The sequence below is a fragment of the Coregonus clupeaformis genome, unplaced genomic scaffold (assembly GCF_020615455.1).
Source record: "Coregonus clupeaformis isolate EN_2021a unplaced genomic scaffold, ASM2061545v1 scaf0101, whole genome shotgun sequence".
NCBI lineage: Eukaryota > Metazoa > Chordata > Actinopteri > Salmoniformes > Salmonidae > Coregonus > Coregonus clupeaformis.
Window position 1 is genome coordinate 570,734 of NW_025533556.1, and position 24,601 is coordinate 595,334.

The following is a 24,601-nucleotide window of genomic DNA, read 5'->3' on the forward strand; positions in this document are numbered from 1 at the left end:
GGGGGCAAATACTTTTCCACAGCACTATACAACAAGATGAGTACACTTCAGAAAATAAATCATACTTATTTCAGATTGTAGCATGAAAATTCTCTGGCATTTGCTGGGAATTTGAGCTTTTGGCATCGCACCATGGTGGATAGACAATAGAATGACTGAGAAGCTTAGGCTAATCGTTCATTTTTAAACAAATTTCAATCAGTGATAATCCATCTATTATCAAACTATGACAGTGTTGAATAAAGACATCACTGTCTTTCCATCCATGATGTGCACTTTCCCCTTATCACTCAGGAGGAATGAGGAGAGTTTACTAGTGCACTAGTGTGAATGGATTTCCCTGTCGCTCAGCCCTACCGAGGAGGACGCAGGACAGAACAAACCCATGTGTAGAATAATGACCGTCCCTAGTCTCCACTGGAAATGAATGTTTCCCAGACTGCACTTCTCTTTTCCCCAAGGATGCAACATGACCTTGTGTCTGCTGGTACAGGGGTGACGTAAAGCCCAGAGAAATGTGACATTTCCAAGAACAGCAGAGTTCATGTTCTTGGAGACCTCTATCTGCCGAGTGTGCTCTGTTCACATGTCATTATGTTTCCATGCCGTCAAGTAGGAGCTGACTTGAAGAGGGAACCATCAGTGCACCATGATGTCATAAAGTCAGTCAAGAAATAGCCAACGGGACTAATATTCAATTCACACAGCAACCAGTGTTGCTAGCTGCTTCTAGGAAGTAATTCAAGCACTCAGACGTATATAGTTATTTTCAGATCAGGTTTACTTGCCCAAGAAACCAAACCACTTAAATAGGTTTAAGTGCCCAAATTAGGTTCAGTATTGTTCTGCTAAAACAACCCAGGGAATGAGACACTATATTGGTGTTTAAGTTGTGCGTGCCATTCCTGCTTCTATAAATAAACCCCCATAGCATGCAGGGTCCTTTCACAATGGTTATTCAGCCGTTTGGAAACCCTGCCCAAAAATAAGAAATACTACTTTATTTTTTTGAAATAACTGCAAAATGGAGGAAAGAGACAAGCCCCAGCCCCGACAGGAAATGTGAGTAATCTGGCAGAAAGAATACTCGGCTTTTGATAGTTTAGTTTCTGTTCACACTAGCATACAGTGCCTTCGGAAAGTATTCAGACCCCTTGACTTTTTCCACATTTTGATACTTTACAGCCTTATTTTAAAATGGATGAAAAAAATATATATATTCAGCAATCTCAACATAATACCCCATAATTACAAAGTGAAAACAGGTTTGTAGAAATTTCTGCACATTTATAAAGAAATAAATTAAAAAAATACCTTATTTACATGAGTATTCAGACCCTTTGCTATGAGACTCGAAATTGAGCTCAGGTGCATCCTGTTTCCATTGCTCATCCTTGAGATGTTTCTACAACTTGATTGGAGTCCACCTGTGGTAAATTCAATTGATTGGACATGATTTGGAAAAGCACACATCTGTCCATATAAAGGTCCCACAGTTGACAGTGCATGTCAGAGCAAAAACCAAGCCAAGAGGTCGAAGGAATTGTCCGTAGAGCTCCGAGACAGGATTGTGTCGAGGCACAGATCTTGGGAAGGGTACCAAAAAATGTCTGCAGCATTGAAGGTCCCCAAGAACACAGTGGCCTCCATCATTCTTAAATGGAAGAAGTTTGGAACCACCAAGACTCTTCCTAGAGCTGGCCGCCCGGCCAAACTGAGCAATTGGGGGAGAACGGCCTTGGTCAGGGAGGTGACCAAGAACCCGATGGTCACTCTGACAGAGCTCTAGAGTTCCTCTGTGGAGATGGGAGAACCTTCCAGAAGGACAACCATCTCTGCAGTACTCCACCAATCAGTGACCAGACGGAAGCCACTCCTCAGTAAAAGGCACATGACAGCCCACTTGGAGTTTGCCAAAAGGCACCTAAAGACTCTCAGACCATGAGAAACAAGATTCTCTGGTCTGATGAAACCAAGATTGATCTCTTTAGCCTGAATGCCAAGTGTCACGTCTGGAGGAAACCTGGCACCATCCCTACGGTGAAGCATGGTGGTGGCAGCATCATGCTGTGGGGATGTTTTTCAGCGGCAGGGACTGGGAGACTCTATTTTGTGAAGTGCACCAGTCCCTCCTGCAGCAAAGCACCCCCACAGCATGATGCTGCCACCCCGTGCTTCATGGTTGGGATGGTGTTCTTCAGCTTGCAAGCCGCCCCCTTTTCCCTCCAAACATAACAATGGTCATTATGGCCAAACAGTTCTAATTTTGTTTCATCAGACCAGGGGACATTTCTCCAAAAAGTATGATCTTTGTCCCCATGTGCAGTTGCAAACCGTAGTCTGGCTTTTTTATGGCGGTTTTGGAGCAGTGGCTTCTTCCTTGCTGAGCGGCCTTTCAGGTTATGTCGATATAGGACTCGTTTTACTGTAGATACTTTTGTACCTGTTTCCTCCAGCATCTTCACAAGGTCCTTTGCTGTTGTTCTGGGATTGATTTGCACTTTTCCCACCAAAGTACATTCATCTCTAGGAGACAGAATGCGTCTCCTTCCTGAGCGGTATGACGGCTGCGTGGTCCCATGGTGTTTATACTTGCGTACTATTGTTTGTACAGATGAACGTGGTACCTTCAGGCTTTTGGAAATTGCTCCCAAGGATGAACCAGACTTGTGGTGGCTGATTTCTTTTGATTTTCCCATGATGTCAAGCAAAGAGGCACTGAGTTTGAAGGTAGGCGTTGAATTACATACACAGGTACACCTCCAATTGACTCAAATTATGTCAATTAGCCTATCAGAAGCTTATAAAGCCATGACATCATTTTCTGGAATTTTCCAGCTGTTTAAAGGCACAGTCAACTTAGTGTATGTAAACTTCTGACCCACTGGAATTGTGATACTTGTGTCATGCACAAAGTAGATGTCCTAACCGACTTGCCAAAACTATAGTTTGTTAACAAGAAATTTGTGGAGTGGTTGAAAAACAAGTTTTAATGACTCCAACCTAAGTGTATGTACATATTACCTCAATTACCTCGACTAACCGGTGCCCCCGCACATTGACTCGGTACTGGTACCCCCTGTATATAGCCTCACTATTGTTATTTTACTGCTGCTCTTTAATTATTCATTACTTTTATTTCTTATTATTTTTGTATTTTTTGTGTTCTTTTGTTTTATTTATTTATTTATTTGGTATTCTTTCTTAAAATTACATTGTTGGTTAAGGGCTTGTAAGTAAGCATTTCACTGTACAATTTGATTTGATTTGATTTGGATAAACAACTTAGTTGACAACCAATGGGAGCAGAGGATGACAGCCGTCAGCCAGGCTTCAGGTCAGACCAGAGTGCATGTGGGATCTTGTACAGGAATCCTCTGGCAGTCAAAACAATGCTGAACGTGGTATGTGTAGGGTTATACTGTAATGTAGAGTGACTGATAACCTTTGAATCCAGTATATACTCTATAGGTGCTTCTCCAAAATAGCATGAGCTCTTATCAAAGGACACAGACTTGACTTTACATTCAGTATTCTGTCTCATTTAATACAAAAGCCACTTGGTACCACATGAGATTAAATAATGTTGTTTGGGGACTGTTGTTCCCTCCATAAGAGATGTACTGTATCACAACAACTGTTCACTGTTTCCTTTATAAGAGCCTCCCTCCAGGGATATGGTGCTGCAGTTCAGTTCTTCCTTTTGGGACAACCTGAAATGAGTAGGGACAGGTCAAATCAAAATGTTATTTGCTACATGCGCCGAATACAACAGGTGTAGACATTAGAGTGAGGGCAATGCAAATAGTCTGTGTAGCCATGATTAGCTGTTCAGGAGTCTTATGGCTTGGGGGTATAAGCTATTTAGAAGCCTTTTGGACCTTGATTTGGCGCTCTGGTACCGATTGCCGTGCGGTAGCAGAGAGAACAGTCTATGAATAGGGTGGCTGGAGTCTTTGATACATTTCAGGGCCTTCCTCTGACACCGCCTGGTATAAAGGTCCTGGATGGCAGGAAGCTTGGCCCCAGTGATGTACTGGGCCATACTCACTACCCTCTGTAGTGCCTTGCGGTCAGAGGCCGAGCAGTTGCCATACCAGGCGGTGATGCAACCAGTCAGGATGCTCTCGATGGTGCAGCTGTATAACTTTTTGAGGTTCTGAGGACCCATGCCAAATCTTTTCAGTCTCCTGAGGGGGAATAGGCTTTGTCATGCCATCTTCACGACTGTCTTGGTGTGTTTGACCATGATAGTTTGTTGGTGATGTGGACACCAAGGAACTTGAAGCTCTCAACCTGTTCCACTACAGCCCCGTCGATGAGAATGGGGGTGTGCTCAGTCCTCTTTTTTTTTCCTGTAGTCCACAATCATCTCCTTTGTCTTGATCACATTGAGGGAGAGGTTGTTATCCTGGCACCACACTGCCAGGTCTCTGACCTCCTCCCTATAGGCTGTCTCATCATTGTCGGTGATCAGGCCTACCACTGTTGTCGTCTGCAAACTTAATGATGGTGTTGGAATCGTGCCTGGCCCTGCAGTCATGGGTGAACAGGGAGTACAGGAGGGGACTGAGCACACACCCCTGAGGGGCCCCCATGTTGAGGATCAGCGTGGCGGATGTGTTGTTACCTACCCTTATCACCTGGGGGCGGCCCATCAGGAAGTCCAGGATCCAGTTGCAGAGGGAGGTGTTTAGTCCCAGGGTCCTTAGCTTAGTGATGAGCTTTGAGGGCACTATGGTGTTGAACGCTGAGCTGTAGTCAATGAATAGCATTCTTACGTAGGTGTTCCTCTTATCCAGGTGGGAAAGGGCAGTGTGGAGAGCAATAGAGATTGCATCATCTGTGGATCTGTTTGGCTGGTATGCAAATTTGAGTGGTTCTAGGGTTTCTGGGATAATGGTGTTGATGTGAGCCATGACCAGCCTTTCAAAGCACTTCATGGCTACAGACTTGAGTGCTACGGGTCGGTAGTCATTTAGACAGGTTATCTTAGTGTTCTTGGGCACAGGGACTATGGTGGTCTGCTTGAAACATGTTGGTATTACAGACTCAGTCAGGGACATGTTGAAAATGTCAGTGAAGACACTAGCCAGTTGGTCAGCGCATGCTCGGAGTACACGTCCTGGTAATCCGTCTGGCCCTGCGGCCTTGTGAATGTTGACCTGCTTAAAAGTCTTACTCACATCGGCTACAGAGAGCTTGATCACATAGTCATCCGGAAAAGCTGATGCTCTCATGCATGCTTCAGTGTTGCTTGCCTCGAAGCGAGCACAGAAGTGATTTAGCTCGTCTGGTAGGCTTGTGCCACTGGGTAGCTTGCGGCTGTGCTTCCCTTTGTAGTCTGTAATAGTTTGCAAGCCCTGCCACATCCGATGAGCGTCAGAGCCGGTGTAGTACGATTCAATCTTAGTCCTGTATTGACTCTTTGCCTATTTTATGGTTCGTCGGAGGGCATAGCGGGATTTCTTATAAGCGTCCGGGTTAGAGTCCCGCTTCTTGAAACCAGCAGCTCTACCCTTTAGCTCAGTGCGGATGTTGCCTGTAATCCATGGCTTCTGGTTGGGGTATGTACGTATGGTCACTGTGGGGACGATGTCGTCAATGCACTTGTTGATGAAGCCAGTGACTTATCTTTTATTCGTATATATTTCTCTATCTCACTTTCCATCCTTTAACTAAATATACCTTCCTGCAACCCGCCTCACCCAATGTGGAACGGATTCTATTATTTCTTTATTTTTATCAAGAACCTAAGGCTGAAACTAGCCAGCTAACTAGCTACTTGCTATTAGCCACCGTTAGCGGTCTTCACCACTGTCCGTGGCCTGCACTACCTACCAGCCAGCTCTAGCCTGGTGTGATGTCACGAGAGGCTGTGTCCTGGAGGGACGTTACATCCCCCTGAGGTGGCTGCAAACCCAGACAGCTATGGCTCCATCTGCTGGTATGGTCGGGAACTCCAACCCTCTATGGCCAATCTTCCCACGCAGCTGAAACAAATGAGGAGCTGATGAGCTGAAGGTTTGGGAAGGGAAGAGACACAGTCTCCAATCTGGGCTCTCTGGAGGACAAGAGTGCTGCACGTCCACTTCCATGAGGAATATAAGGATTTGGAGATACTTACCTTTGGGAAATACTCACCTTTGGATATATGCACCTGTGGGAAATACGTGAGAGACATTTGGAAGGACTTTTTGCTGGGTTGGCCACTAGCTGCAACGTGGACTACAGTAAGGCTGGGGAAAAGTTATCTGAGCGAGTGAGAATTATGATTTTGGATGTGGAAGAGACATCCCTGAACTGTTAACCCTTAAAGAGCCACAAGAGAACAGAATTTTGTTATATTTTCGTTAATTTCCCAAGACCTATAATAAAATCCTTGTTTTGTTTGAACCTTGTCTCCTTGCACTACTTGAGCAATCCCGCTGAAAGCTGTGTAGCCTCTCGTGACGTCACAGATGGTGGAGAATACGGGCACGCTCAAGCGTTAATAGTGCATGTCAGAGGAGGATACCGAAGGTTTGATCACCCAGTTTTCCAAGTTGGCCGTAGGCTCCCCGCCGACTGAAATGGAGGACATATTGAAAGCCCTTGTTGCTGGCCAGCAAGCCCAGATGCAAGCAAACGTGGCTCTCTTGGAGGAGCAAAAGAAAGCCAACCTTCTGAAGGCAGAGGAATTGCAGTTGCAGAGACAGAGGGTGGTCCAAAATACCCGCCCAATAAAGGCAAGTGACTTTATATCTAAGATGGGAGCTACCGATGACATTGAGGCATACCTGCATGCATTTGAGGCCACGGCCACTAGGGAAGCCTGGCCCAAGCAACAGTGGGTTGGTCTGTTAGCCCCCTTTCTAACCGGGGAAGCGCTGAATGCTGTCCGGGACCTGGGCCCTGACCAGGTTACTGACTATGATGCCCTGAAGTCTGAGATCCTCAGCAGATATGGACTCACAAAGTTTGGTATGGCCCAGCGCTTTCACAGTTGGACCTTCCAACCAGACCAACCTCCTGGGCGCAGATGCATGAACTTGTCCGAATCGCAAGGAAATGGCTGGATCCGCAGAGGAATACAGCAGCGGCGGTGGTGGAGGCCGTTGTGGTGGATTGTTACCTACGCGCCCTGCCTTATGAGGCAAAACGGTTCATCAGTCAACAGGCCTTGACCACGGCTGATCTGACCGTGGAAGCTGTGGAAAAGTACCAGGCCACAGCGGAGATGCTGAATGCTTCCGAAAAGACCCCCAGGAGGGCGGCCCCACCACAAATGGGAAGAACCCGTCCCAAAGGACCCCAAGGTCTCGAACCCAGCCACGTCAGGACTTATCCCGGCTCCAGGGGGAGCCAGAAACCAGGCGGGTCCAAGAAGAGTACACCAGGAGGGGGAAACTGACAGTGTTACCGGTGTGGGGAGATGGGACATATCTCCTGGCAGTGTGGGAAACCAGCCGATGAACCTATGCCCACTGCGGAGTCCTCCAGCTCAGCACCCACACACCGTTTTGCCTCGCTCTTGGGAGTCGTAGATGGCGGCCCAGATCGACCCCCCACCTGCCCGGTAACTGTGAATCACCATGATGTGGAGGCCTTACTGGATTCTGGTAGCCGGGCCACCCTGGTGCGTAAGGATTTGGTGGGCCCAACGTGTCTGACCCCGGGGAAAGTCCTCCCAGTTTCCTGTGTCCATGGGGACACCAGAGAATACCCCATTACTGAACTTACAATGACCAGCACACGGGGAACCATACACACGACGGCGGGGTGGTTGATTCCCTCCCCGTCCCTGTCCTAATTGGACGAGACTGCCCAGCCTTTTACCCACTCTGGAGAGAGTCTCAGGAGAGGATAACCCGAGTACCTCGGAAACGGAGAGGCAAGACTCATCCTGGGAAGGCTCCGGTGCAATCCTCCGAGTTACTCACTCCCGCCCCGGGCTCTGATAGGGATGGCAGGTGCCCAGACCGACACAGAGACGGAGCTACAGAATCTGGACAAAGAACTGTCTGGTCTGAAGGGGACCGCTGAGAGGTATCGTTTGTTAAAGCAACAGTTAGACATGAAGACAGAAGAGTTAGATATCCTCCAGGCTAAACTCCAACAGAGCTCCTTCCCTAGCAACAGGAGGAGCTGGAGAGGCTGCGCAGGACCATCGAGGAGTGTGAGGAGACCCTGCGCAGTAGTAAGGAGGTCCAGAAGAAGGCAGAGGAGAAGTACAAGGTGTTGGAGAACAAGATGAAGAATGCGGAGGCAGAGAGAGAGAAGGAACTGAAAGCTGCTCAACAGAAGCTAAACTCTGCTAAAACCAAGGCTGATGCGTTCAGTAAGAAACTCAAGGAGAGACAACAGGAGGCTGAGTCCCTGGTCCTAGAGTTGGAGGAGTTGAAGAGAGAGCAGTCTGGGAAGCACCACGGCAATGCGGACGCCCTCTCCCGGCGTGATGCCTTCTTCGCTGCCTTTACCGCGACGAGGACGTCGGTCCCGAGGAGGGGGATGTGTGATGTCACGAGAGGCTGTGTCCTGGAGGGACGTTACATCCCCCTGAGGTGGCTGCAAACCCAGACAGCTATGGCTCCATCTGCTGGTATGGTCGGGAACTCCAACCCTCTATGGCCAATCTTCCCACGCAGCTGAAACAAATGAGGAGCTGATGAGCTGAAGGTTTGGGAAGGGAAGAGACACAGTCTCCAATCTGGGCTCTCTGGAGGACAAGAGTGCTGCACGTCCACTTCCATGAGGAATATAAGGATTTGGAGATACTTACCTTTGGGAAATACTCACCTTTGGATATATGCACCTGTGGAAATACGTGAGAGACATTTGGAAGGACTTTTGCTGGGTTGGCCACTAGCTGCAACGTGGACTACAGTAAGGCTGGGGAAAAGTTATCTGAGCGAGTGAGAATTATGATTTTGGATGTGGAAGAGACATCCCTGAACTGTTAACCCTTAAAGAGCCACAAGAGAACAGAATTTTGTTATATTTTCGTTAATTTCCCAAGACCTATAATAAAATCCTTGTTTTGTTTGAACCTTGTCTCCTTGCACTACTTGAGCAATCCCGCTGAAAGCTGTGTAGCCTCTCGTGACGTCACACTGGACAATTATCGGCCAGTCTGCACAGCGTGCTATCGACCCAGAGCATATCTGATTTTCTGCCAGGAATCACTGAATCACTGGACCTTAACACCGGACCATCGCAACTAGCTAGCTGCAACCCGAATTGCTGTTGTTGGCTAATCACCACCTCCCGACGTACCAGTTAGCCTTGAGCTAGCCTCGAGCCAGACCCATCTCCCGGCTATCTACCTCTCTGTCAACCGGACGGGACCTCCTAGCCTACTATCTGCTCCCGGACTTACTTAGTGCTGTTCACTGGACCTTATGATCACTCAGCTACACAGCTAATGCCTGCTGGATTGTTCCTTTACACGGTACCCCATCCTGTTTATCTGTTTAGCCTCAGCCCAAACTTTCGTCGCCATTACCAGTTGTTGCCTTAGCCCTCTCGAATAACACCTGTGATTGCGTTATGCCTCTCTCCCATGTCAATATGCCTCTCTCCCATGGCAATATGCCTAGCCTATTGCTGTTTGGGTTAGTTCTTATTATACCATTTCACTGTAGAGCCCCAAGTTCAGCTCAACCAGCCTCAGAGAGCTCCTTTGTCCCACCCCCCATACACGCGGAGACCGGCTAAATCGATACCTCCAGTGATGCTATCTCTTTCATTGTTACCCAATGCTTAGGTGTACCTCTACTGTACTCATATCCTACCATATCCTTGTCTGTACATAATGGCTTGAATCTATTCTACAACGGCCGGAAATCTGCCCCTTTTCTCTGTACCCAACGCACTAGACGACCAGTTCTTAAAGCCTTTAGCCGTATCCTTATTCTATTCCTCCTATGTTCCTCTGGTGATGTAGAGGTTAACCCAGGCCCTGTAGCCCCCAGTATCACTCCTACCCCCCAGGCGCTATCATTTGTCGACTTAAAAAAAAAAAGCCTTGTTTTCTTGCATGTTAACATCAGAAGTCTCCTCCCCAAGTTTGAGTTATTCACTGCGTTAGCACACTCTGCCAACCCTGATGTTCTAGCAGTGTCTGAATCTTGGCTTAGGAAGGCCACCAAAAATTCAGTAATTTCCATTCCGAACTAAAACATTTTCCATCTAGATAGAACTGCCAAAGGGGTTGCAAACTACTGTAGAGATAGCCTGCAGAGCTCTATCATAATATCCAGGTCTGTGCCCAAACAGTTTGAGCTTCTACTTCTAAAAATCCACCTTTCCAGAAATAAGTCTCTCACTGTTACCGCTTGCTACAGACCCCCCTCAGCCCCCAGTTGTGCCCTGGACACCATATGTGAATTGCTTGCCACCCATCTATCCTCAGAGTTCGTACTGCTTGGTGACCTAAACTGGGATATGCTTAACACCCTGGCCAATCCAAACTAGATGCCCTCAATCTCACACAAATTATCAAGCAACCTACCAGGACAACCCTAAATCCGTATAGATATCATCCTTACTAATTTACCCTCTAAATACTCCTCCGCTGTCTTCAACCAGGATCTCAGCGATCACTGCCTCATTGCCTGCGTCCGTAATGGGTCCGCGGTCAAACTTCAGCGAGCAGGCCTTTCTAATTGACCTGGCCCAGGTATCCTGGATGGATATTGACCTCATTCCGTCAGTAGAGGATGCCTGGATGTTCTTCAAAAGTGCTTTCCTCTCAATCTTCTATTAGCATGCCCCATTCAAAAAATTCAGAACTAAGAACAGATATAGCCCCTGGTTCACCCCAGACTTGACTGCCCTTGACCAGCACAAAAACATCCTGTAGCGTACTGCATTAGCATCGAACAGCCCCCGCGATATGCAACTTTTCAGGGAAGTCAGGAACCAATATACACAATCAGTTAGGAAAGCAAAGGCTAGCTTTTTCAAACAGAAATGTGCATCCTGTAGCACTAACTCAAAAAGGTTTTGGGACACTGTAAAGTCCATGGAGAATAAGAGCACCTCCTCCCAGCTACCCACTGCACTGAGGCTAGGAAACACTATCACCACCGATAAATCTACGATAATCGAGAATTTCAATAAGCATTTTGCTACGGCTGGACATGCTTTCCACCTGGCTACCCCTACCCCGGCCACCAGCTCTGCACCCTCCGCTGCAACTTGCCCATGCCCCCCCAGCTTCTCCTTCACCCAAATTCAGATAGCTGATGTCCTGAAAGAGCTGCTAAATCTGGACCCCTACAAATCAGCTGGGCTAGACAATCTGGACCCATTCTTTCAAAAATTCACAGCCAAAATATATCCATCCTGCCCTGCCTTTCGAAAGTATTTGAAAGCCAAGTTAACAAACAGATCACCGACCATTTCTAATCCCACCGTACCTTCTCCGCTATGCAATCTGGTTTCCGAGCTGGTCATGGGTGCACCTCAGCCACGCTCAAGGTCCTAAATGATATTATAACCGCGATCGATAAAAGACAGTACTGTGCAGCCGTCTTCATCGACCTGGCCAAGGCTTTTGACTCTGTCAATCACCGCATTCTTATTGGCAGACTAAATAGCCTTGGTTTTTCAAATGACTGCCTCGCCTGGTTCACCAACTACTTCTCAGATAGAGTTCAATATGTCAAATCAGAGGGCCTGTTGTCTGGACCTCTGGCAGTCTCTATGGGGATGCCACAGGGTTCAATTCTCGGGCCGACTCTATTCTCTGTGTATATCAATGATGTCGCTCTTGCTGCTGGTGATTCTCAGATCTACGCAGACGACACCATTTTGTATACATCTGGCCCTTCATTGGACACTGTGTTAACAAACCTCCAAACGAGCTTCAATGCCATACAACACTCCTTCCGTGGCCTCCAACTGCTCTTAAACGCTAGTAAAACTAAATGCATGCTCTTCAATCGAACGCTGCTTGCACCCGCCTGCCCGACTAGAATCACTACTCTCGGCGGGTCTGACTTAGAATATGTGGACAACTACAAATACCTAGGTGTCTGGTTAGACCGTAAACTCTCCTTCCAGACTCACATTAAGCATCTCCAATCCAAAGTTAAATCTAGAATCGGCTTCCTATTTCGCAATAAAGCCTCCTTCACTCATGCTGCTAAACATGCCCTCGTAAAACTGACTATCCTACCGATCCTTGACTTCGGCGATGTCATTTATAAAATAGCTTCCAACACTCTACTCAGCAAATTGGATGTAGTCTATCACAGTGCCATCCGTTTTGTCACCAAAGCCCCATATGCTACCCACCATTGTGACCTGTACGCTCTCGTTGGCTGGCCCTCACTTCATATTCGTCGCCAAACCCACTGGCTCCAGGTTTTCTATAAATTACTTCTAGGCAAATCCCCACCTTATCTTAGATCATTGGTCACCATAGCAACACCCACCAGTAGTATGCGTTCCAGCAGGTATATCTCACTGGTCATCCCCAAAGCCAACACCTCCTTTGGCCGCCATTCCTTCCAGTTCTCTGCTGCAAATGACTGGAACGAACTGCAAAAATCTCTGAAGCTGGAGACACTTATCTCCCTCACTAACTTTAAGCATCAGTTGTCAGAGCAGCTTACCGATCACTGCACCTGTACACAGCCCATCTGTAATTAGCCCACCCAACTACCTCATCCCCATATTGTTATTTACATTGTTATTTATTTTGCTAATTTGCTCCCCAGTATCTCTATTTGCACATCATCTTCTGCACATCTATCACTCCAGTGTTAATACTAAATTGTAATTATTTTGCACTATGGCCTATTTATTGCCTTACCTCCATAACTTACTAAATTTGCCCACACTGTATATAGATTTTCTATTGTGTTATTGACTGTACATTTTGTTTATTCCATATGTAACTCTATGTTGTTGTTGTTTTTAATCGCACTGCTTTGCTTTATCTTGGACAGGTCACAGTTGTAAATGAGAACTTGTTCTCAACTGGCTTACCTGGTTAAATAAAGGTGGGGGAAAAAATGTGGTGTACTCCTCAATGCTATCGGAAGATTCCCGGAACATATTCCAGTCTGTGCTAGCAAAACAGTCATGTAGCTTAAGATCTGTGTCATCTGACCACTTCCTTATTAACCGAGTCACTGGTGCTTCCTGTTTTAGTTTTTGCTTATAAGCAGGAATCAGGAGGATAGAGTTATGGTCAGATTTGCCAAATGGAGGGCGAGGGAGAGCTTTATATGCATCTCTGTGTGTGGAGTAAAGGTGGTCTAGAGTTTTTTTCCCTCTGATTGCACATTTAACATGCTGGTAGAAATTAGGTAGAACGGATTTAAGTTTCCCTGCATTAAAGTCCCCAGCCACTAGGAGTGCTGCCTCTGGATGAGCGTTTTCCTGTTTACTTATGGCCTTATACAGCTCATTGAGTGCAATCGTTGTGCCTGCATCGGTTTGTGGTGGTTAATAGACAGCTATGAAAAATATAGATGAAAACTCTCTCGGTAAATAGTGTGGTCTACAGCTTATCATGAGGTACTCTACCTCAGGCGAGCAAAACCTCAAGACTTCCTTAGTATTCGATTTTATTCACCAGCTGTTGTTTACAAATATACACAGACCGCCACCCCTTGTCTTACTGGAGTCAGCCGTTCTATCCACCAGCATAGAGCAAAAAGCCTTAAAACTTTTTAACAGTAGCCTACACCACCGGCTCACCTTATGTGGCTTGAACATGTGGTTTGACCTTTATCTATTGATGGGATTTATTTATTTAACATTTATTTTGACAGGGAAGTCATACTGAGACTAGGGTCTATTTTACAGATGAGCCCTGCGTAAATACATCAAACACATACAGCGCATTTGGAAAGTATTCAGACTTCCTTTTTTCCACATCTTGTTACATTACAGCTTTATATTAAAATTGATCAAATTAAGCTCAGGTGCATCCTGTTTCCATTGATCATCCTTGAGATGTTTCTACAACTTGATTGGAGTCCACCGGTGGTAAATTCAATTGATATATATATATATACATCACTGCTCTAGAGGAGATCTGCATGGAGGAATGGGCCAAAATACCAGCAACAGTGTGTGAAAACCTTGTGAAGACTTACAGAAAACGTTTGACCTGTGTCATTGCCAACAAAGGGTATACAACAAAGTATTGAGAAACTTTTGTTATTGACCAAATACTTATTTTCCACCATAATTTGCAAATAAATTCATAAAAAATCCTACAATGTGATTTTCTGGAGAAAAAAATTATAATTTTGTCTGTCATAGTTGACGTGTACCTATGATGAAAATTACAGGCCTCTCTCATCTTTTTAAGTGGGAGAACTTGCACAATTGGTGGCTGACTAAATACTTTTTCCCCCACTGTATATACAATAATTTTCATCATAGGTACACATCAACTATGACAGACAAAATGATTTAAAAAATTCCAGAAAATCACATTGTAGGATTTTTTATGAATTTATTTGCAAATTATGGTGGAAAATAAGTATTTGGTCAATAACAAAAGTTTCTCAATACTTTGTTATATACCCTTTGTTGGCAATGACACAGGTCAAACGTTTTCTGTAAGTCTTCACAAGGTTTTCACACACTGTTGCTGGTATTTTGGCCCATTCCTCCATGCAGATCTCCTATAGAGCAGTGATGTTTTGGGGCTGTCGCTGGGCAACACGGACTTTCAACTCCCTCCAAAGATTTTCTATGGGGTTGAGATCTGGAGACTGGCTAGGCCACTCCAGGACCTTGAAATGCTTCTTACGAAGCCACTCCTTCATTGCCCGGGCGGTGTGTTTGGGATCATTGTCATGCTGAAAGACCCAGCCACGTTTCATCTTCAATGCCCTTGCTGATGGAAGGAGGTTTTCACTCAAAATCTCACGATACATGGCCCCATTCATTCTTTCCTTTACACGGATCAGTCGTCCTGGTCCCTTTGCAGAAAAACAGCCCCAAAGCATGATGTTTCCACCCCCATGCTTCACAGTAGGTATGGTGTTCTTTGGATGCAACTCAGCATTCTTTGTCCTCCAAACACGACGAGTTGAGTTTTTACCAAAAAGTTCTATTTTGGTTTCATCTGACCATATGACATTCTCCCAATCCTCTTCTGGATCATCCAAATGCACTCTAGCAAACTTCAGACGGGCCTGGACATGTACTGGCTTAAGCAGGGGGACACGTCTGGCACTGCAGGATTTGAGTCCCTGGCGGCGTAGTGTGTTACTGATGGTAGGCTTTGTTACTTTGGTCCCAGCTCTCTGCAGGTCATTCACTAGGTCCCCCCCGTGTGGTTCTGGGGGTTTTTGCTCACCGTTCTTGTGATCATTTTGACCCCACGGGGGTGAGATCTTGCGTGGAGCCCCAGATCAAGGGAGATTATCAGTGGTCTTGTATGTCTTCCATTTCCTAATAATTGCTCCCACAGTTGATTTCTTCAAACCAAGCTGCTTACCTATTGCAGATTCAGTCTTCCCAGCCTGGTGCAGGTCTACAATTTTGTTTCTGGTGTCCTTTGACAGCTCTTTGGTCTTGGCCATAGTGGAGTTTGGAGTGTGACTGTTTGAGGTTGTGGACAGGTGTCTTTTATACTGATAACAAGTTCAAACAGGTGCCATTAATACAGGTAACGAGTGGAGGACAGAGGAGCCTCTTAAAGAAGAAGTTACAGGTCTATGAGAGCCAGAAATCTTGCTTGTTTGTAGGTGACCAAATACTTATTTTCCACCATAATTTGCAAATAAATTCATAAAAAATCCTACAATGTGATTTTCTGGATTTTTTTCTCTCAATTTGTCTGTCATAGTTGACGTGTACCTATGATGAAAATTACAGGCCTCTCTCATCTTTTTAAGTGGGAGAACTTGCACAATTGGTGGCTGACTAAATACTTTTTTTCCCCACTGTATATATATACAGTACCAGTCAAAAGTTTGGACACACCTACTCATTCCTGAGTTTTTCTTTATTTTTACTATTTTCTACATTGTAGAATAATTGTGAAGACATCAAAACTATGAAATAACACATATGGAATCCTGTAGTAACCAAAGTAAAACAAGTGTTAAACAAATCAAAATATATGTTATATTTCAGATTCTTCAACGTAGCCACCCTTTGCCTTGATGACAGCTTTGCACACTCTTGGCATTCCCTCAACCAGCTTCATGAATTCATTTCAATTAACAGGTGTGCCTTGTTAAAAGTTAATATGTGGAATTTCTTTCCTTCTTAATGCGTTTGAGCCAATCAGTTGTGACAAGGTAGGGGTGGTATACAGAAGATAGCCCTATTTGGTAAAATACCAAGTTCATATTATGGCAAGAACAACTCAAATAAGCAAAGAGAAACGACAGTCCATCATTACTTTAAGACATGAAGGTCAGTCAATTCGGAAAATGCCAAGAACTTTATTCAAGTGCAGTCGAAAAAACCATCAAGCGCTATGATGAAACTGGCTCTCATGAGGACCGCCACAGGAAAGGAAGACCCAGAGTTACCTCTGCTGCAGAGTTACCAGCCTCAGATTGCAGCCAAAATAAATGCTTCACAGAGTTCAAGTAACAGACACATCTCAACATCAACTGTTCAGAGGGGACTGTGTGAATCAGGCCTTCATGGTCGAATTGCTGCAAACAAACCACTACTAAAGGACAACAATAATAAGAAGAGACTTGCTTGGGCCAAGAAACACGAGCAATGGACATTAGACCGGTGGAAATCTGTCCTTTGGTCTGATGAGTCCAAATTTGAGATTTTTGGTTCCAACCCCCGTGTCTTTGTGAGATGCAGAGTAGGTGAACGATTGAAACCTTTCTGCATCATTGAAGGTCCCCAAGAACACAGTGGCCTCCATCATTCTTAAATAGAAGAAGTTTAGAACCTCCAAGACTCTTCCTAGAGCTGGCCGCCCGGCCAAACTGAGCAATTGGGGGAGAAGGGCATTGGTCAGGGAGGTGACCAAGAACCCGATGGTCACTCTGACAGAGCTCTAGAATTCCTCTGTGGAGATGGGAGAACCTTCCAGAAGGACAACCATCTCTGCAGTACTCCACCAATCAGGCCTTTATGGTAGAGTGGCCAGACGGAAGCCACTCCTCAGTAAAAGGCACATGAAAGCCCACTTGGAGTTTGCCAGAAAGGCACCTAAAGACTCTCAGACCATGAGAAACAAAATTCTCTGGTCTTGTGAAACCAAGATTGAACTCTTTGGCCTGAATGCCAAGCGTCACGTCTGGAGGAAACATGGCACCATCCCTACGCCGAAGCATGGTGGTGGCAGCATCATGCTGTGGGGATGTTTTTCAGTGGCAGGGACTGGGAGACTAGTCACATTCGAGGCAAAGATGAACGGAGCAAAGTACAGAGAGATCCTTGATGAAAATCTACTCTAGAGCACTCAGGACCTCAGACTGGGGCGAAGGTTCACCTTCCAACATGACAGCGACCCTAAGCACACAGCCAAGACTACGCAGGAGTGTCTTCGGGACAAGTCTCTGAATGTCCTTGAGTGGCCCAGCCAGAGCCCGACTTGAACCCGATTGAACATCTCTGGAGAAACCTGAAAAAAGCTCTGCAGCGACGCTCCCAATCCAACCTGACAGAGCTTGAAAGGGTCTGCAGAGAAGAATGGGAGAAACTCCCCAAATACAGTTGTGCCAAGCTTGTAGCGTCATACCCAAGAAGACAGGCAGTGTAATCACTGCCAAAGGTGCTTCAACAATGTACTGAGTAAAGGGTCTGAATACTTATGTAAATGTCATATTTCAGATGTTTTCTTTTTATCAATTTGCAAAACAAATTAAAAACCTTTTTTGCTTTGTCATTATGGGGTATTGTGTCTAGATTGATGAGGAAAAAACTATTTAATCAATTTTAGAATAAGGCTGTAACGTATCAAAATGTGGTAAAAGTCAAGGGGTCTGAATACCTTCCGAATGCACTGTACAATATACAATACATATTAAGAAAAACAGACACATTTATCAACATAGAGGTCTTCGATCATTACTCTGAACTGACCAAGGGGGACCAGAACATCTCATTTCAGAGAGCTCTGGGTTAAGTCAATAGCCACTGCTGCGTTTACTCAGCGAGGTCACAACATGTGAACATCAAACGTGGATCAGAACAGCTATTTGATATACTGTGAACATGTGCTTCCACTTACACATTCCTGATGCACTTATTTACATGTTCTGTGAATGCTCCCTTCTTATGAGGTCTGGACTGTCATTCATAATGTGGGAATTCATGGTAGTTTACATTTTCCAAATAAGGAGTCAAGCGGTCAGGCATCTAGTTCATTGTATACAAAAGCTTTAGTTTTTTTCTCTTCCTTGTGTTCCATGATTCCATCCCTAAAATGTCCTGTTGTAGGAACATGATAAAGAAGTTGGCAATCTTTAGGGAGCTTCTGTCATTTCAATAAAGCTTGTGTACATTTTGAATAGATACAAAAAGGGTTTCTGGGAACCACTTCCCACCTCCCGTGCGAATTATACAGAAAATTCCACAGAGGCCCTGTTTAAAATAGCCAAACCAAAGAAAGGGAACAAATTGAGTTCTGTTTACACAACCAATAATGTTATGTTATGACAACCAACAACGCGTTAGCTGTGATGTCAGCTAAGTCTTTACAACACAGGTGTTTTATCATTTCTTCATCTAGAAAATGCCCTATTGTATTAATAGTAATAATAATAATATGCCATTTAGCAGACACTTTTATCCAAAGCGACTTACAGTCATGTGTGCATAAATATTTTACGTATGGGTGGTCCCGGGGATCGAACCCACTACCCTGGCGTTACAAGCGCCATGCTCTACCAATTGAACTACAGAGCTATGGAGTATACACCGAGTATACAAAACAATAAGAACACCTTTCCAGACTGTGAAAGCTATGATCCCTTATTGATGTCACTTGTTAAATCCACTTCAATCAGTGTAGCTGAAGGGGAGGACACAGGTTAAAGAATGATTTTAATCCTTGAGACAATTGAGACATGGATTGTGTATGTGTGCCATTCAGAGAGTGAATGGGTAAGGCAAAAGATGTGCCAGGCGCACTGGTTTGTGTCAAGAACTGCAACGCTGCTAGGTTCAAGAATGGTCCACAGTCATGAAGGCAGTCAAATTCCACGTGACCGTTTAGTCACGGTAATTAGGCTTCTCCAAGCTCTGATGCTGCTGATGGTCATTAGTAGCCTACCAAACTTGCTAACTGCCTGGTACTCAGCACTCTATTGTCCCTCTAATCACTCTGACATCAATGCAAATGTAATCAAAGATCTAATCAAACACTTCATGAGAGCCCATGAGCTCATGTTGTGCAACATTTCTATAGGCTATGCAATTGCACGAGAAAACAGAGTGATGGCCTCTATTAAAAAGATGAGGATCCCATCAGCTTTCTATAGGCTAGGCCTACTATATTTATACTGAACAAAAATATAAACGCAACATGCAACAATTTCAAAGATTTACTGAATTACAGTTCATATAAGGAAATCAGTCAATTGAAAGGCCCTAATCTATAGATTTCACATGACTGGGCAGGGGTGCAGCGATGGGTGAGCCTTGGAGGGCATAGGCCCACCCACTTGGCAGCCAGGCCCACCCACTGGGGAGCCATGCCCAGCCAATCAGAATATTAATTCTGTTTAATCAGCTTCTTGATATGCCACACCTGTCAGGTGGATGTATTATCTTGGCTCAGGAGAAATGCTCACTAACACGGATGTAAACAAATTTGTGCACAACATTTGAGAGAAATAAGCTTTTTTGTGCGTATGGAACATTTCTGGGATTTTTATTTCAGCTCATGAAACATGGGACCAACACTTTACATGTTGCGTTTATATTTTTGTTCAGTGTATTTCTCAACTTTCTAAATATTAAGCACTTGGCTGGCTGGCATGAAAATGAACAACGGGAAAAGCATCCTCCATTTGCTATTTAAGTGCATAGATGACATGTATTTTTTCCCCCTGCCTCTGTTTCGAGACAGGTGCATGATAATGGTCCATTCTAAATAAAAGAAAAATTCACACATATATTATTTAGTATATGTAAAGACAAGATTAAATCAAGAATAGTCTGATGGGTGACAATATTAGCCTATCACTTGTGAATGATATATTATCACTTGTGAATGATGCCCAGCTAGTGTACAGTAAGGTAAGAAACAGCTAATTACTTTTTTTGCGAATTTTTTAAATCATAGTCGCATACCTCATGTAGCCTAGCCCATAGGCTTATATGTTTTGATACGGTTTGTATCACAACTAAAGTGGCCAAATAACTTCTTAAAATGAAGCACATGAATCTGCTTCACAACAGGTGTAGAGCATAACTGGCATACATAGACAGCGTGTGAGTTTCAAGTTTGGGGAAGTACATTTTCACCATAAAAATATGCCTTTATAATAAAAGCATTACATGCATAATCGCATTTGTGGTCACTTTTGAGAATGGTGTTTTCCCGTTAATTGATTGCATTTTGGAACATTCGCGCTTATAGAATACTGCCGTGTGCGCATTGCTGCGCTTATAATTTGAAGAAATAGCCTAATCGTTTATCAACCTTTTAAGCTAAACGTTCTGATCTGTTGCGTCAGCCTCATTGCTTAAAAAAGGTTTTTTGATGCTAGTGGTTGTATTAATTTGGGATCTATCACATCCCACAACTGTCCCAGACTATGTTTGGAATATTTATTTCTCACACAGAATAGAATAGATCAACTTTTGTACTATGATTTTTTTAGGGGGCATTAAGGCCACACAAAGGGGATGCCGCTGGGAAATTCGAGGCATTATCAAGTGCTTGTCAAATTGAGTATGAGAGACTGATGAAATGTGAGCAGTCTGCGAAAATAACAAAGCAGCGCTCATGCCTTTCATGCAAGTTTTTTCAAATCATCATTAGAGTCGCATCATGCATCCTTAGAATGTATTAAAAATACAAACGTTGGACTATATGTTTTGATCACAACTAAAGTTGCATAAATAACTCTAAATTAAGCATATAGGAAGAACTGCTTCTTTGTTAACCGCTCAACACAGAATAGCCTCATGTGCGCACTCCCTCAGAAATATTTTGGAGAAAACATACTTTCTATTTTATTCAGCTATGTTCAATTGTATTCTTTATACTATAAAATACTATAAAATAATGCCACGGAATTATAAGCAAATCTTGTCTGCTAAATGAACTAGTGTAACCCATAGCCATTTGGCATAGCCAGATCAGGACCTAACATAAGGACAACTCAGAGTATGCTATTCTGTTCTTCTGAAATAGACTACATTTTCTTCATATCATGTTCCTTTAGACCTGTCTAAAATACATAATGGATTTATTGTGATGGTGTAGGCTATGGATTTATTATATTTGTTAAAATGTAGATGTTCCAAAGGTCTGCATCAGTGGCGTTCATCATCATCAGAGGCATCCATGACCAAACACCTCCATAAGACTGTCTTCCAATGTAATGTGTGTAGGCTGTGTGTGGAAGCCAGGAGATGCTAAATGTGTTTATGTTAATTAACGGTCAATTACCGTGAGACCTGCAGTTACTGGCTGACAAAATGTTATGACCGCCACAGCCCTATCCACCACCCAAAAGATATCTAGCCAACTTTACACAAATGTGGAAAGCATTGGAGTCAACATGGGCCAGCATCCCTGTGGAATACTTTCGATACCTTGTAGAGTCCATGCCCCTACGAATTGAGGCTGTTCTGAGGGCAAACGTGGGGGGTGCAACTTAATATTAGGAAGGTGTTCCTAATGTTTGGTATACTCAGTGTATGTACTTAGTGTTATTACAGTGTCTTTTATGCATGTCATGGATACAATTGCATTATCAACCTATTTACAACTTAAATTTTTCTGCAACATGGTTTGAATCCTTTATAGTATGTCCCTCACCATCTCCCATCCTATATTTCAAACCTTTAGGGTTGGAAAATAACATCATAGTTGACTAGAGTGGACCATGGTACAAAATCCAGGGCATCAGCTGCTATTCATTTGAAGGCATAGCCTAATCCTTGTAAAAACACAGTAAAAAAAATATCTGATTTTTTAAGAGGCCCCACTAGGCAGCACATTTCCATTGGGATTAAGGGCAAAATTAGAGACATGGGCAATATGGCTGGGAATTGCTAGGGACCTCACGATACGATATTATCATGATACTTAGGTGCCGATACGATATGTATTGCGATTCCCACGATTCTATATGTATTACGATTCCATACTGCGATTTTATTGCCATTTGATGTTCCAAACATATTGCTCACTAGGCTAGTCTGCTGCAGAGAGGCAAGAAAGACCATGTTTGATCAGTCAGGGAAATAAAAGTGCTGAAAACATGTTGGCTCACTATTTAAAAAGAAGATGGAGAACAAGTTATAGGATGAAAAATACCAGAGAATTGACGCAGGTACAGACGACTAGCGCTAGCTAACGCTACCTACAGTAGCAAATATATATATATATATATTTTTACAAATCGATACTTGAAGTCAAAAATAATATTGCAATATGTAACAATCGATTTGTTTTCCGTCATCACTAATGGGCAAGGAATGAAAAGTACTTTAGTTTGAGTTAAAAGGTTCAGTTCACTTCTGGAGTGTAATGGAAACTCGAACCTCCACCCAAACTAAGCAAAATGATCCATGACGCTAGGGAGCCTCACTTCTAGGGGCACATAATGGTAAAGGAAAATGTGTGTGGGAAAATTATCCCCATTCCCCACTTTGTGGAGCAAATGAGACATTCCCTTGTTGAGACTCTCCAGTGCCCAATGGATTCCAGGTTAAGACAAATGGCTAGGCGATAGGCAATGTGGAAAGAAGTAGGCTGGGGAGGTTAGTTCATTTAATGCTTCTAAGACATGGTCACACAATGTTATGTGCAGTTTTCTGTGTGCTCATGGCAACCACAATGGAAGCAACCTTAGAGAGAGACAACTGGTGTGGCATGTGTATGGCCCCATTCCCACCCACTGCAATGGTTATAGAACAGTAGTGAACCTGTTCTACTTTGGTGATATATGGTATGTGTAGGTTGAGGTTTGATGGCTGGAGTTTGATTCAGAAGAATAGACAATGACAAAAGTTGATATGGTTTGGTTCTGATAGTTTGAGGGCAACACATTCAATAGCCCATCAGATGCATGCTGCATGTCACCACCACCTCGTACCTGCATTATAGAACTGGTCAAGCACACACGTATCTCCAAAGTCGATCTTCCCAAAGTGTATGATTTCCAGTTTACTTCCGACGGAGTCGCACGCGTCTTTCAGGCAATGCAGGGCCATGTTCTCTGAGGTGTGTGGCTGAGTGAGCTCGCTGTTGACGACATATGCCACCGTGACAGCCCTGCTTTTACATTTCCCCGTAGACAACAAGCCGCCACTGTCCTTCCGGCAGCTCAGGATATTAGGACTGATGCTTCCGCTGACCACAGAGTCGTGCCAGAATGTCCCGGCGGCCGGAATGGGGGCACCGCTGACACTCTCTTTCCGGGAGCCAGCAGAGTCCCCGTGGGCACCCTCAGGGTCCGAGCCAGGACCAAAGGAGGGGACCGTCAATGATATCCCTTCAACTTGACTCATTTTTTCAATGTCTGTTTTGGTTGACAATCACTGTTATGTGTTCTTATGGATACTCAGTTGCTCGACATCTCCATACATCCAAAGTCAACATTACGCACGTTTCCTCACAGACACCAGGTCCACCTCCTGTATATTCATGTCTGATTTCGCATGAAATTGTGCAATCTGCAATGATAATAAACCAAGATAGTGGGCACTACCACCATTGACAGTCACTGCTACTGTTAAGTCACGACACATAGGCTACTCATATACAGCTAACGACCCTATGGTAAGAAACAGTTACCGCTGAATTGCAACATTCTTGCGCGTCTCCAAATCTACTCCTCATAGTTTCTGAAGTTGAGCACGAGCGCAGGTTGCAATGGTTACAAACCCATGGTGAGCTTGTTGTAGGTAGATCCACCGTCCTAGAAAGCAGATCAGGGTTGTTGTTGAAAAATGTGTGCAGCGGCGCAATGAATATCCTGTCATTTAGAAATCATGCCAACGCGACTATTATATTCAGTCCCTGAACCTGCCCTATTTCCACTATTATCTTTCCTGCAAAGGCTCACGCACACTGGGTGGAGGTTGAACCTTGTTTACGGACGGTGACATGACCATATTTGGAACAGTTGGCGCGTATTCCCCCTTAAAGCCACAGTCTGCAATTTTTCCTGTTAGAATATGATTTCCAGTAATTTTAACTAATGAAGAACTCTCCTTGATTTTGAGGTACATTACTTAAAAATAGGCCTACCCTGATTAGAATAATACAAGTATATTACCTTATCATCCATCAATCGTTCATGTTCTTGTTGTCATATACTGTAAACACATAGTAACTTCAAATCATAAAAATATAATAATGCTGCTCTCATGGAATGTCATTCCTATACATCACAGTAATCAAGTGCTACAGTATTTGCATTGCATGTGAACATTACACTTGCTCCTAGTGTTGTCACGATACCCGAATTTTGACTTC

The 24,601-nt window shown here is 44.2% G+C and overlaps 1 protein-coding gene across 1 annotated transcript in view; it reads right to left on the bottom strand.

Moving 5' to 3' along the window:
• The window catches only part of LOC121552096 (mitogen-activated protein kinase kinase kinase 5), a 78,601-nt gene extending 54,398 nt beyond the window's left edge, over window positions 1–24,203 (bottom strand). Inside the window, exon 1 of the mRNA XM_041864824.2 lies at window positions 23,217–24,203. Coding sequence (XP_041720758.1) covers window positions 23,217–23,631 — 415 coding nt within the window. The 5' untranslated portion in view covers window positions 23,632–24,203. The remainder of the gene's footprint in view (window positions 1–23,216) is intronic.
• Window positions 24,204–24,601: the final 398 nt, after the last annotated feature.